This window comes from Callithrix jacchus, chromosome 5, assembly GCF_049354715.1.
Source record: "Callithrix jacchus isolate 240 chromosome 5, calJac240_pri, whole genome shotgun sequence".
Lineage (NCBI taxonomy): Eukaryota > Metazoa > Chordata > Mammalia > Primates > Cebidae > Callithrix > Callithrix jacchus.
The window spans coordinates 147,250,070-147,264,556 of NC_133506.1; the positions used below are offsets into that span (position 1 = coordinate 147,250,070).

The 14,487-nt window shown below is 44.4% G+C and overlaps 2 protein-coding genes across 7 annotated transcripts in view; one reads left to right on the forward strand and one right to left on the reverse strand.

Annotated features, from left to right (window-relative positions):
* FLT3 (fms related receptor tyrosine kinase 3) overlaps positions 1-14,487 on the reverse strand; it is a 150,275-nt gene that overhangs the window by 103,153 nt on the left and 32,635 nt on the right. For 5 of the 6 annotated variants that reach the window (XR_008481780.2, XM_054256730.2, XM_035302421.3 and 2 more), the window contains exon 1: positions 9,990-10,114. The exons of the other annotated variant lie outside the window; for it this stretch is intronic. Coding sequence is in view for 3 of the 5 variants with exons in the window: in XM_054256730.2 (XP_054112705.1) it covers positions 9,990-10,032 (43 nt within the window). In the remaining 2 variants the exon portion in view is untranslated. Of the gene's footprint in view, positions 1-9,989; positions 10,115-14,487 lie in introns of those variants that run through there. 6 annotated transcript variants of the gene reach the window in all.
* On the forward strand, positions 9,931-11,010 carry LOC144582765 (uncharacterized). The gene is made up of 2 exons (XM_078375225.1): positions 9,931-10,405; positions 10,622-11,010. The coding sequence occupies exons 1-2, from the start codon at positions 10,031-10,033 to the stop codon at positions 10,790-10,792; spliced, it is 546 nt and encodes a 181-aa protein (XP_078231351.1). The 5' UTR covers positions 9,931-10,030; the 3' UTR covers positions 10,793-11,010.

Genomic DNA, 14,487 nt, shown 5'->3' on the forward strand with positions numbered 1-14,487 from the left:
GCCATACAATATCACTCTGAGGTATTCACCCAAAAGAAATGAAACCTATGTTCACACAAAGACCTGTATTCAAATATTTTAGCTGTTTTATTCATCATTGCCAAAAACTGGAAGCAAACAAATGACCAGTCAGCTGGTTAATGGATAAACAAACTGAGCCTAACCATACCATAGGATACTACTCAGCAGCAGAAAGAAAAAACTACTGATATACATAACACAGATAAATCTGATAATTCCACTATGTGAAATAAACACGCTCAAAGGCTACTGTCATAAGATTCCACTGACATGACATTCTATTGAGGGAAAATGATGAAAGAAGAAGAGAGCTTACTGGGTGGGGTAGGGATCAGGGTTGACTATAAAACGGCATGACAGAACTTTTTTTTTTTTTTTTGAGATGGAGTCTTGCTGTGTCATCCAGGCTGGAGTGCAGTGGTGCCATCTTGGCTCACTATAATTCCTCTCTCCTGGGTTCAAGCAGTTCTCCTGCCTCAGCCTCCTGAGTAGCTGGGATTACAGGAGTCTGCCACCATGCCCAGCTAATTTTGCATTTTTTTTTTTTTTTTAAAGTAAAGATGGGTTTTCACTATGTTGGCCAGGCTGGTCTCGAACTGCTGACCTCAAGTGATCCTCTGGCCTTGGCCTCCCAAAGTGCTGGGATTACAGGCATGAGCCCCACTGCCCCCTCACCATGAGGGAACTTCTGAGGGGAATGGAAATGTCTATATCTTGATAGCGGTGGCAGTTCTATGACTGTATTTGTTTCTTAAACTCATAAAACTGCATACTAAAGAGAATGAAATTTACTGTATGAAAATTGTAGCTCAATAAACCCGACTTTTTAAAAAGCTGGTCAGGCCTGGTGGCTCACACTTGTAATCCCAGCACTTTGGGAGTCTGAGACAGGAGGATCACTTGAGCTCAGGAGTTTGAGACCAGCCTGGGCAACATGACAAAACCGCATCTCTACCAAAAATACAAAAATTAGCCCGGTGTGGTGGTACACACCTGTGGTCTCAGCTACTCAGGGGGCTGAGGTGGGAGGATCACTGAAGTCCGGAAGTCAAGCCCGCAGTGAGCCATGATCATGCCACTGTACTTCAGCCTGGGTGACAAAGTAAGATAGGTGGCAGGTGAGACCTGTCTCAAAAAAAAAGAAAAGCCAAAGGAAATTTGCCACCATCAATACTAAGGTTCTTTCCAAAAATTCATTCTAAAACCTTAATGGAAATTCCCAGAATCCAGTTCCAAACACATTCTGAGGACAACTCTGGAATTGAAGAAGAGCTCTCAGAGTGGTGTACTTTGAAGGGACAGTACTGGGATGGGGGTAAGTCAGAAAAAACACTGACATTAACCTAAAACTTTAAAGAGCTGTAAATGTACACATTATGAAACAAACCAGAGGATGTTAAGACACTTCATTTTCAAGTTGTCTTCTGTGAGGCAAAGAGTTGGAGACCAGAGCTCCAAGTCCCCCTTTTGAAAGTTCTCAGCTTTGATAACTGCATTTGAGCAACACATTTATCCTCTTTTGGGCCCCATTTTCTTCCTCTGGTAAATGAGGGCAGTAGACTGGGTAACTCTAAGGTTTCATTTTCTGAACTCATTCATTCAATGTTCTCTCTCTGTAAATTCTCATAATTTTGACTACTGTCTATCTGCTCGTGAGGCTGGGTGCAGTGGCTCATGCCTTTAATCTCAGCATCTTGGGAAGCCAAGGTGGGAGGACTGCTTGAGCTCAGGCATTCAAGACCAGCCTGGGCAACACAGCAAGACCTCATCTCTATAAAAATAAAAAATAGGCTGAGCGCAGTGGCTCATGCCTGTAATTCCAGCACTCTGGGAGGCCAAGGTGGGTGGATCACAAGGTCAGGAGTTCGAGACCAGCCTAGCCAACATGGTGAAACCCTCCCCATCTCTACTAAAAATACAAAAAATTAGCTGGTGTGGTAGAGCACGCCTGCAGTCCCAGCTACTTGGGAGCCTGAGGCAGGAGAATCGCTTAAAACCAGGAGGTGAAGGTTGCAGTGAGCTGAGATTGCACCACTGCACTCCAGCTTGGGCAACAAAGTGAGACTCTGTCTCAAATAATAATAATAATAATTAATAAATAAATAAATAATAAAAATAATAAATATAAATATCTGCTCATAAGTTCCTAATTTATACCTTCTGTGTCTATAACTATATATCTGGGTAGCCCCCAGGAACCTTAAACTCAAATGGAAATTTAATTCGCATTTCTCTTCCCTGAGCCCCACCTCTTCCTACCTCTCTCTCCTCTCTCTCCCCCAATCCTCCTCAGTAGCAAAACCTCCAGTGTCACAGAAGCCAGAAGCCCAGAAGCCATTTTTGATCCCTCCCTCTTCTTCATTTCCCATCACCCAGGAAATTGCCAACCCTTACATATTGACTTTTTCTTTTTGAGATAGGGTCTTGCTCTGCCACCCAGGCTGGAGTGCAGTGGCAGGATCATAGCTCACTGCAGCCTCAACCTCCTGGGCTCAAGCAATCCCCCTGCCTTAGCCTCCAGAGTAGCTGGGCTTACGGGTGCACACCACCACGCCCAGCTAACATTTTGACTACTTGATAATTCTCAAAGCAATTCTCAGCTCCACATCTCTATCACCATCGCCCTAGTTCAAGCCCTCATTGTCATCTCTGGCCTGGATTACTGCCAACAGCTTCCCTGCCGTAGTGTTGGCCCAATATTCATTCCCCACACAGACACCAGAACTGTCTTTCTAAAGTACAAAGCAGAGCATATCACACCTCTGCTTAAAGCTTTCCAGAACCAACAGCAACGACTACCCTTTCTTGAGTCACAGACCCCTTTGAAAATCTGAAGGTAGCAGTTAACTTGCTCTTAAAAAGAAGCATGCTCACACACACACACACACACATACACACACACAGGGAAGATATAACAAACCCCCTGAAATCCATCCATCCAAAGATGACTTTTTTTTTTTTTTTTGACACAGGATCTCGTTCTGTCACCCAGGCTGGAGTGCAGTGGTATGATCTTGGCTCATTGCAACCTCCACATCCCAGACTCAAGCAATTCTCTTGCCTCAGCCTTCCTAGTAGCTGGCACTACAGACACATGTTAGCACATCTAGCTAACTATTTTTGTATTTTTTGTAGAAACGAGGTTTTGCCATGTTGCCCAGGCTGGTCTCAAACTCTTGTAATTAAGTGATCCACTCTCCTTGGCCTTCCAAAGTGCTGGGATTACAGGTGTGAGCCACCATACCTAGCCTCTTTTCTTTTTTTTAAATTAGAGATGGGATCTTGCTATGTTGGCCAGGCTGGTCTTGGACTCCTGGGCTCAGGCTAGCCTTCCATGTGGCTGGGATTATAGGCATGGAACCACTGCGTCAGACCAACCATCCAGAGTCTCCTGGTCTACATGATAAAGTCCAACCACTTAACACATCACTAAAGTATTCCTTACACATTACACTTTATGCTCAGGCAACACTGAATTTTCTTTTTTAAAGCTATTCATTAAAAATCTTTAAATCATTTGCTGAATTACAACTTTATAAATGATAGTTACTCTAATCCTGATGACCTTATACATTGTGTCCCAACAACTCGGAATGAAATTATAGTTTCCATCTGTGACATATTTGTTACCGTTGTACCTTTTTCTTTGCTGTCCTATTTACCTGGAACATCCTCACCTTCTTCTTCCTCTGACCAGTCTTACTTTTCTTCCAGTGTGACTCTGGCGTCACCTTCTCTTGGAAGCTTCGCTTTACCGTCTCAGTATGGGTTAGAGGTTCAGCCACTGTGCCTATTTCTAAAACTCCACTGCAATTTTCTTTCTATGTGTCTGACCTTCTCCCACCAACACCCGTAACCTTACACTGAGGTCTGCGAGGGCAGGAAACAGAACTGTACGGCATTTAACACAGGTCCTAGACATAGAAGTGCTGAAAAACTTCTATGGAAGGAGGAAGGGAGGGAAAGAAGAAGGGAATGAAAAAGAAAGCGCAGAGGGAAAGAAGGAGGCAAATCTTGTGACTCCAAATCCTAATTTCTTCAGACTTCATTTCTTTCTTTCTGCAAGACACGTGCCTAACAAGCAGTGCAGCTGTGCTTTACAAGTATTATCTGATGAAGGAGTAAGACCCTGCTTATCTCCCTTTCACAAATGAGGAACTTAAGTGCAGAGACATTCCCTGCCACAGAAAACAGCATGTTTCCTGAATGTGTTGTTAGTCCTAATGTATCTATGGGCATTGCCTCTAAGAACTGAATATCAAACATTGGGAAAATCATAACTCAAATGACAAAATATTCAAAGACTGAATTCAGTGACTATCATATACACTGTCTTATACACTAAAGCCTGCGTTGGCATAAACTGTAAATCATTCTATGGAAGATTCTTAGCTACCAATTGACCTTATAATGACAGCAGTAAAAAAAGTATATTTTTACTATTTAACCTTAAAAAAAAAGTTCCTCTTTTAGGAGCTTATGCAATTTCTGTAGCCACAAAGAACACTGTGTGCACTTTATATTATTTCTTTTTTCTTTTTTTAGAGATAGCTTCTTACTCTGTCACCCAGGTTGGAGTACAGCGGCATGGTCAGAGCTCACTGCAGCCTCAAATTCATGGGCTCAAGCTATCCTCCTGATTCAGTCTCCTAAGTAGCTGAGGCTACAGGTGTGCGCCTCTACCCTCAGCTAATTTTCTTATCTTTTGTAGAGACTGGGTCTCGCAATATTCCCCAGGCTGGTCTTGAACTCCTGGGCTCCAGTGATCCTCCTGCCTAGGTCTCTCAAAGTGCTGGGGAGACAGGTGTGAACCACTATACTCCACCGACTTTTATATTATTTTAAAATTTTCTTCACATGTGTTGGTATTCATAGAATTGCATAAGTCAAATTAATGACCAGTAGTGACTTCTACAAAAGCTTTCATTACTTCAAAACCACTGATAACACAGTCACAGAAAGTACTAATCAATAATAACTAAATCACTTAGGCATAAAGCTCACAGATTCCCCAAAGACAGAATAACCTCAACACTGTAGTTATGACTACCTGAGAAGTGGATACAGCTTTTCCGAGTGTCACCTAAAAACAGCTAAAGATCACAAAGTCTCCTGATAAAAACCAAAATGCTTGCAGATGAGCAGTCTGGGTAGACCAGGGGAAAAAAGCTCCACTCAGACAAACCACCTACCGTGAGGCTCACAAGGGAATGAAGGATACAGCACAGTGGCAAGACCAAGCTAAGCCAATTTCCAGCCCTTTAGTTTCCCCTCTCCAAATACTTCTTTTTTTTTTTTAGTTGGAGTCTCACTCTGTCACCAGGCTGGAGTGCAATGGCAATGATCTCAGCTCACTGCAACCTCTGCCTCTCAGGTTCAAATGATTCTCCTGCCTCAGCCTCCCAAGTAGCTGGGACTACAGGCACGCACCACCATGGCCAGCTAATTTTTGTATTTTTAGTAGAGACGGGGTTTCACCATGTTGGCCAGGATAGTGTCAATCTCTTGACCTTGTGATCTGCCTGCCCCAGCCTCCCAAAATGCTGGGATTGTAAATGTGAGCCACCGTGCCCGCCCCCTCTCCAAATTCTTATTCCTATTACCTACAAGATCCCTTTCAAAGTTAAGAAAATGGATAAAATGATTATTTGCTTTTTGTCAAAACAAAATCTTTGCCCAAAGATTAAGGCAATGTCGGGTAGGTATGTGGGGAGGCAGCAAGACTGTAACCTTGAACTTGACTGATAGCAGACACTGTCACCCTGCTTGCCAAGTGTCGTGCAAGGATGAGATTAGAGAAACACAAAGAATCGTGGATATGCTGCTGAAGCCGAGGCATTTTGTGGGCTTCTCAAACGAGCAGGAATACCCTCCCGGAGTAAAATGTAGTCAATACCTTTGCTTAAAGAACCATTTGGAGGCCAGAAGTAATGGCTCACTTCTGTAATCCCAGCACTTTGGGAGGCTGAGGTGGGCAGATCACCTGAGGTCAGGACTCACCTGGCCAACATGGTGAAACGCTGTCTCTACTGAAAATACAAAAATAAATTAGCCGGGCATGATGGTGTGCACCTGTAATCCCGGATACTCAGGAGGCTGAGGCAGGAATCACTTGAATCTAGGAGGCAGAGGTTGCAGTGAGCCAAGTTCAGGCCACTGCAATCCAGCCTGGGCAACCGAGCAAGACTCTGTCTCAAAAAAAAAAAAAAAAAAAAAAAAAAACTATTTGGAAAAGTACTTCTTCCCAAGACCTAAAAGATGGCCTTATTTAACTTGGAACAGTTCATTCCTTTTATTTTAAATAGAAGAGCATTTTCTTTCTCATAAGCAGTAGTATGTCTCCATTTTTAAGTAGTTTTAGGCTGGGCACACTGGCTCATGCCTGTAATCCCAGCACTTTGGGAGGCAAAAATTAGCCAGCTGTCATGGTGCACGCCTGTAGTCCCAGCAACCCAGGAGGCTGAGGTGGGAGCCTTGCTTGAGCCCATGAAGCAGAGGTTGTAGTGAGCCAAGACCCACCACTGCATTCCAGCCAGGGTGATAGAGCCAGACCATGTCTCAAAAAAAATTTTTAAAGTAGTTTTAGGGGGCAAAAAACTGGAATCCCTTTTCTGACCTGGCTAAAGCTTCCTTCATCAATGCATGCAATTTTTTTTTCTTTCTTTTTGAGATGGAGTCTCACTTTGTCACCCAGAATGTAGTGCAACGGCACTCACAGCAACCTCCATATCCCAGGCCTAAGTGATTCTCCTGCCTCAGCCTCCCAGGTAGCTGGGATTATAGGCACCCGTCACAATGCCGTTTTGCGTTTTTAGCAGAAACAGAGTTTCACCATGTTGGCAAGGCTGGTCTCAATCTCCTGACTTTGTGATCCACCCACCTCGGCCTCCCAAAGTGCTTGGGATTACAGGTGTGAGCCACCGTGCCCAGCCAACAACAATGAGTCTTTGCCAATAGCTAAGACCTACTGAAAGTGCCTTTTTGTAAAAAGTTGATCCATTTTTAATGTAAGGCAAGTAGTTCACAATTAAACCTAAGAGGCTAATTTACGATAGATAGATGTGAAGTACCTAAAAAGAAATGAATAGCCAATCTGAACCTATATAATGGCAAAAATTAGAACTAGACTTTCAGAGTCAGAGGGGACCTTAACATCAGGTTGGCCGGTCTGGGCTCGCATCCAATCCAAACCAAGCTTTGCTGAGTGTCCCTTCCCTCTACTTTCTCCTGACTCATTCCCCCCAGGCTAGTTTTCAAGAAGGCAAGTAAAGTAAAGATAAGCAATGAAGGCAAAGGATGGCAACGAAAACGTGCAGTTCAAGGCTTTGAATATGAATTTGTTAACACTAATGAAAAAGGTAGCATCACAGTTCTTAAAATATTGAAATACTTCTCTGCATCCAGAATCAGCACAAAATGCAGAAAAGACCATTGGGAACATGTTCCCTCCTTTAAATGCCACTTAGAAAGCTTCACCACTACTCATAAATGATGAATAAAAGGCCGGGCACAGTGGCTCATGGTGGCTCATGCCTGTAATCCCAGCACTTTGGGAGGCCAAGGTGGGCAGATGCTTGAGGTCAGGAGTTCGAGACCAGCCTGGGAAACATGGTGAAACCTTGTCTCTACTAAAAATACAAAAATTAGCTAGGCGTGGTGGCGCACATCAGCTACTCAGGAGACTGAGGCAGGAAAATCACTTGAACCCGTGAGGTGGAGGTTGCAGTGAGCCGAGATCACACCACTGCACTCCAGCCTGGGTGACAGAGCGAGACTTTGTCTAAAAAACAAAAGGCAGTGATTAAAGATAAGGGAAATTAGGATTTCATGTTCTAATTCAAGGAATTTAAGGCTATTATGCATTTTAAAGTTCTCATGTTTAACCTTCTAACTTTATACTTATTTATTCAAGAAAATCCATAATACCAAGTGTTGGCAAAGATGTGAGGAACTGGAACTGCCAGACACTGCTAGCAGGAGTGGAAACTGGTATAACCACTTTGGAAAACTATTCGACAGTATCTACCAAAACTGAACATATGCCTTACCTATGATCCAGGAGTTCTACTTGTGGGCATAATCCTTTATGTATGGTGCTTACATCCACCAAATATAAAACAATGTACACAGCAGTGCTATGCATAATTACACAAAATTGGAACAACTTCCATGTGCTTCAAGAACAGAATGGGTAAAATAAATTATAACATCTATTCATACCACGGGATGGTACCAGCAATTAAAAAAAAGACACACTGCTACAGAGAACAAGGTTGATTCTTATTATTACAATGTTGAATAAAAGAAGCTGCAAATAAAAGAGTACACAGTGTTGGTCTGGTTTACATGAAGTTCAAAAACAGGCAAAAGTAATCTATGGCATTAGAAGTCAGAATAATGGCTACCTGGGGAGGGGGTACTGACAAAAAGGGTAGAATTGCTCTATATCTCAGTCTGATTGTGGTTACTTGGTTGCATACATATATGAAAACTAATGGAATTGTACTCTTAAGATTTGTGTTTATTTATTGTGTGACAATTATACTTCATTTACAAAAATCTGGAGAGAGATATATAGAAATTTCTGAATTCTTTCCTAAATATGAAAGAATTCAATGCAGCTTAAATACAGTTGCAAGTACTGATGCTTATACCTTCAGAAAGCCCATCATGCTACTGAAAAGTGCACTTATTACTTAATATCACACATAACAGAAAGCTAGCATTTTTATTAATGGAATCTGAAAAACATTTTGCACTACATATTTGAAATCACAGATTTACTAACTAGTAAGTAAATGTTTAGGAACTAAACATGCGTTGTTTTTCCACTCGTTCCCCCTTGATTTGATATATATATATATATATATATATATATATATAATTACTTGTCACAAAAGCTATTGGATACAATTCCTGCACTTGTATATTGCATATGTTTATTTACCACAGAGACTTCAAGTTAGAATCCTAGCATTTCAGAACTGAAGGGGACAGGGACAGACTCCCCTCACTGCACAGACGAGGATGCAGAGGCAGGGGGAGGTATGTGTCAGTCCCAAGGTTGCAGACCTAGGACAGTGTCCCGGGCTCCCAGAACTCTGTCGCCTTCAACCCAAATTCGATTCAATCCTCTAATCTTTCCAAACAGAAAGCTGATGCGAATGGATCGGAAGACTTTTTTTTTTTTTTTTTTTCAATAACAACTATGCTACCCAGCAGATTGTTTGGGGACAGTCCTCGGAGTCCTTGAAAACCCCATTGGGGTTTAATGTCAGGGTAAAAGAGCGTAGAAGAAAGGGACAGCTAGTATTTTAATATGGAAATCTGTTTGCATAATATTTCCTAGGTAATATGTAAATTTGTTTGTATAACATTTCCTAGGTAAACTATTCGTTGATCCAACTAAAATTCGGCGGGGCTGGGGGGGGTCGTTATTGAGTAAGGATAACTCGCTCTAGGGGACAACGCGGACGCATTTTCCCATCAGAGTCCTCTCCATAAATCAAAATCTCAAAAGAAGAGTAAAAGACGACACCCAGGAGTCTACAGCATCCAGAGGTCGGTCCAGGAGAGGTCCTCGACCACCTGGCGCCGAGCTCGCGGCTGCAGACACCCAGGGACAGCCCGGCACACAAGCGCGCGGGCCGAGCTGCCCCCGACCCGCGCAGCGCCTCGGCAAGGCGGCCTGCGAAGTCCGGGCCGCCACTCGGGACCCCGGCCCAGGCCGGGGGAAACAACGTTGGAGAAGAGGGAAGAGGACGCGGGGTGGGAAAAGCCGGGGCCGCAGGCAAGTAATGGGCGAGTCCGGAGGGCGCGAAAGAGGGGAGGGGCGCAGGAGGCGATGGAAGGAGCGAGCGCAGGGAGGAGCGAGGCGGCTGGGTGGAGGAGGCGGGCACCCTGGTCCTCAGTGCCGGGTGGGGGCTGAGGGGCCGCGAGGGGCTGCGAGCGGGCGAGCGGGGCCTTACCGAGCAGAGGCAGCCGGCCGCCGCCGCGCGCCAACGCTGGCATGGCCTCCGGAGCCCGGGGTCCCCAGGCCGCGTCGGCCCAGCCCTGCGATGCCGCCTGGAGCGGCGCACCCCGCGCTGCAGGTGGCTCTCTTAAGGATGCGCGTCACCGACCGCAAATTCCCTCGGACTGGTGCAAAGTGGAAGGGGGGAGGAGCCCTCTCCCCAGCGGCAGGGGCCCAGACGGGAGCGGAGAGGTTGGGCCGAGCCGAGAAGCCGGTGCCTGGCGCAGTGCTGCAGCCGAACCCACGTGCCCGCTGCTGTCCGCAGCCTGCGCTCGGCGGCCCCCGGGCTCCCTGACTGCGGCGGGGAAGATTGGGCGCGGTCCCGCCAGGGAAGTTGCACGGGCTCCGCGGATCTGCCGCCTTGCTGCCCCTGTGAGTCCCCGAACCTGTCATTTGGATCCGGGGTGTGGGGACTGCAGGGAGCCACAAACCACCCTCCTTGCGCGCTGGGATCTTTGAGGTCCTGGGAAGGGCGCTGAATCCGCGCAGCACTCTGGCGGCTGCCTCCGACGCTCATGGGGTCTCATTCCATTCTCCGTGGATCTTAATTGTGGACTGATTTCCTTTGTCTCTCCCTCTATCTCCTAGGATGCTCAAGACCCAGTCAGCAGCGGGATCAAGAAAAACAGGCTGGGTTTCAATATCAACCAAGGCAATTTGGGAGCCAGCCCTCAAAACAAAACATACAGAAAATGCACCCCAGAGGATGAGGTGAATCATCCGTTCCATAGTTCTTGTTCTTGGCTGCATAGTTTTTAGAGGTGAAAATCATTTTCCTTGCAATAAGTTGAAGATTGGAAAGCTCTGGATGCCAGTTCTGGTTCTTCCCTTACTTACCTGGCCATTTGATCTCCACAAACCACTTGTCCTCGGTTTACTCATCATGAAGCAAAGGGGTAGACCAAATGGTTTATAATATCTCTCCCAATTCTAGGAATTTCATATTCTTAATTATTTTAATCATTTTTAATAAAGCATGAAAATGGACTGTTTAGGCCATACAGTTCGTTTCCTTAGATGTTGTCTACAGTTCAATAATTCTTTCCCCAGGGGTATGGCAGAAACTTTAAAAGTATCTACCGTGGTGCAGCCACTATGGAAAACACTATAGAGCTTTCTCGAAAATTTTACACTGTCACTCAGACTGAAGTGCAATGGCACGATCTCAGCTCACTGCAGCCTTTGCCTCCTGTAATCCCAGCACTTAGGGAGACTGAGGCAGGCAGATCACTTGAGATCAGCCTGGCCAACATGGTGAAACCTTGTCTCTACTAAAAATACAAAATTGTGGGTTTGGTGGCGGGCACCTGTAATCCCAGCTACTCAGGAGGCTGAGACAGGAGAATTGATTGAACCCAGAAGGTGGAGGTTGCAGTGAGCCTAGATGAAGCCATTGCACTCCAGCCTGGGTGACACAGCCAGACACCATCTCAAAATAAATAAATAAATTAGTTAATTAATTAAAAAATTCCAGACCCTAAGAAATTTCATAGAACAAATAACTTGTTTTCGTTAACCAAAATTTGTAAGAAAATAAATGAGAGGGAACCTATAGATTAAAATAAATCTAAGAGATACATTAAGGCCATTACAATATCAAGCAATTGTAATGTGCAATGTAAAGATGTTATTTGGATGCTGATTCAAGTAACCTGAAAAATAGATATAAAATAACTGGGAAAATGTGATCACTGGTTTTAACTGTTATACTATTTTATAAAAAATTACATGTGTGATGATAACATTGTTATGTATTTTTAAAATAGTTCCTATCTTTCCAGAGGTGCACATGAAATAGTTACAGATACAATGATATGAAATGGGAAGGTTGAGGGGAAATAGGGAGTGACAGTTAAAGGGAACAGCGTTTCTTTTTTGGGATGATGAAACTATTCTAAAATTAGATTATGGTAAAGGTTGCTCAACTCTGTAAATACACTAAAAACTATTGAATTGGCCAGGCTCAGTAGCTCATGCTTGTAATCCCAGCACTTTGGGAGGCCAAGGTGGGAAAATCACATGGTCAGGAGTTCGAGACCAGCCTAGCCAACACAGTGAAACCCTGTCTCTACTAAAAATACAAAAATTAAGGCCAAGCATAGTGGCTCATGCCTGTAATCCAAGTACTTTGGAGGCCAAGGTGGGTGGATCACCTGAGGTCGGCAGTTCAGACCAGCCTGACCAACATGGTGAAACCCCGTCTTTAAAAAAAAAAAAAAAAAAAAAATGAGCCGGGAGTGGTGGCAGGCACCTGTAATCCCAGCTACTTGAGAGGCTGAGGCAAGAGAATCGCTTGAATCCAGGAGGCAGAGGTTGTGGTGAGCCAAGATCACGCCACTGCACTCCAGCCTGGGTGACAGAGCTAGACTCCATCTCAAAAGAAAAGCAAAACAAAACATTGAACTGTACACTAAATAGGCAAACTATAGACATGTAAATTAAATCTCATTGAAGCTGTAAAATATGATATAAAGTCAGAGATTGTCTTCAAAATCATCTGATGTGCAGGATTTGAGTGGAGGAATTAAAATTAACCGTGTGTCACCAGTAGTCGCACCTGAGCCACAGTCATATAAGTTCATTATACTTTTCTTAGACATTTTCTATAATAAAAAGGTTTTGAATAAAAAAAGACTGAAATATTGGACAAATTAAATTATCCTGAATGTGTGGAAGATGACTAGCCCCACTTAGAACTCATGAGCTGTTTTCTTTTTTTTTGAGACAGAGTTTCACTCTTGTTGCCCAGGCTGGAGTGCAATGGCAAAATCTCTGCTCACTGCAACCTCCACCTCCCGGGTTCAAGCAATTCTCCTGCCTCAGCCTCCCAAGTAGCTGGGATTACAGGAATGTGCCACCATGCCCAGCTAATTTTGTATTTTTAGTAGAGATGGGGTTTCACCATGTTGGTCAGGCTGGTCTCGAACTCCCAACCTCAGGTGATCCACCTGCCTCAGCCTCCCAAAGTGCTGGGATTACAGGTGTGAGCCACAGTGTCTGGCCATGAGCTGCTCTTTACTGTCTTTTTATTGACCCACCTAAATGGGATGAACAATAGCAGAATCCTGGAGTCCGTTTCCACTATGCAAACTTGATGGCACACAGGTAAACTGCAAAACTCCAACACAATTTTGTGATAATTGATCGTTCTTCCTCTATGTCTAAGATGCTTTCAAAATAATCATCTCCTTAGAATTCTTGGCAACAAGGTGGGGCGCTGTGGCTCACGCCTGTAATCCCAGCACTTTGGGAGGCCGAGGCAGGCAGATCACCTGCGGTTGGGAGTTCGAGACTAGCCTGACTAACATGGAGGAAACCCCGTCTCTACTAAAAATACAAAACTAGCTGGGCATCATTGTGGCCTCCTGTAATCACAGCTACTTGGGAGGCTGAGGTAGGAGAATCACTTGAACCCAGGAGGCAGAGGTTGCAGTGAACCAAGATCACTACATTGTACTCCAGCCTAGGCAACAAGAGTGAACTCCATTTAAAAAAAAAAAAAAAAGAATTATTGGCAACAGATAATGTATTAGTTTGCTGGGGCTGCCATAACAAAGTACTACAAACTGGGGGTTGGGGTGGAGTTAAACAAGAGAACTTGATTGTCTCACAGTTCTGGAGGCTAGAAGTCCCAGATCCATGTGTTGGCAAGGTTGGTTATTTTTTATCGTTTATATTTTGAGACAGAGTCTTGCTCTGTCGCTAGGTGCCAGGCTGGAGTGTAATGGCGCGATCTCGGCTCACCGCAACCTCCGCCTCCCAGGTTCAAGCAATTCTCCTGCCTCAGCCTCCAAGGTAGCTGGGACTACAGGTACGCGCCACCACGCCCAGCTAATTTTTGTATTTTTAGTAGAGACGGGGTTTCACCATGTTGGCCAGGATGGTCTAAATCTCTTGACCTCATGATCCACCTGCCTCGGCCTCCCAAAGTGCTGGAATGACAGGCGTGAGCCACCGCGCCCAGCTAAGGTTGGTTTTTTCTAAGGGCTGTCTTGGAGAATCTGTTCTAAGCCTTGTACTGGGTTCCGGTGGTTTGCAGGCAATCTCTGGTGCTCCTTGGCTTCTGCTACATCACCCTGACCTCTGCCTTCAAGTTAAAGTGGCAGTCTCCCTGTGTGCGTGTATGTCTAGCACTGTGTTTGAATTTGCCCCTTTCATAAGGATATTGGTCATATTGGATGGGACCCACCGGTGACCTCATTGTAACTTGATAACCTCTGTAAAGAGCCCATCTCCAAATAAGGTCACATTCTGAGGAACAGGGGGTTAGGACCTCAAAAATATCTTTTTTAGGGGGACACAATTCAGCCCTTAATGTATAGATTTCAAAATCAATAGAAATTAATTCATTTGCTTCATCTATAGTCATTAATTGATATATTAAGTAGATTTCAGTTAATATTTTACTTTTACAAAAAATATTTAGCATGGGTAACTTTTAGAAGTTAACACAA

Coding starts and splice junctions, on each gene's coding strand:
- LOC144582765 (XM_078375225.1), top strand. CDS start 10,031: ATGGCCTCCGGAGCCCGGGGTCCCCAGGCCGCGTCGGCCCAGCCCTGC. Junction 10,406..10,621: donor TCTGCCGCCTTGCTGCCCCT/GTGAGTCCCCGA, acceptor TCTATCTCCTAG/GATGCTCAAGACCCAGTCAG.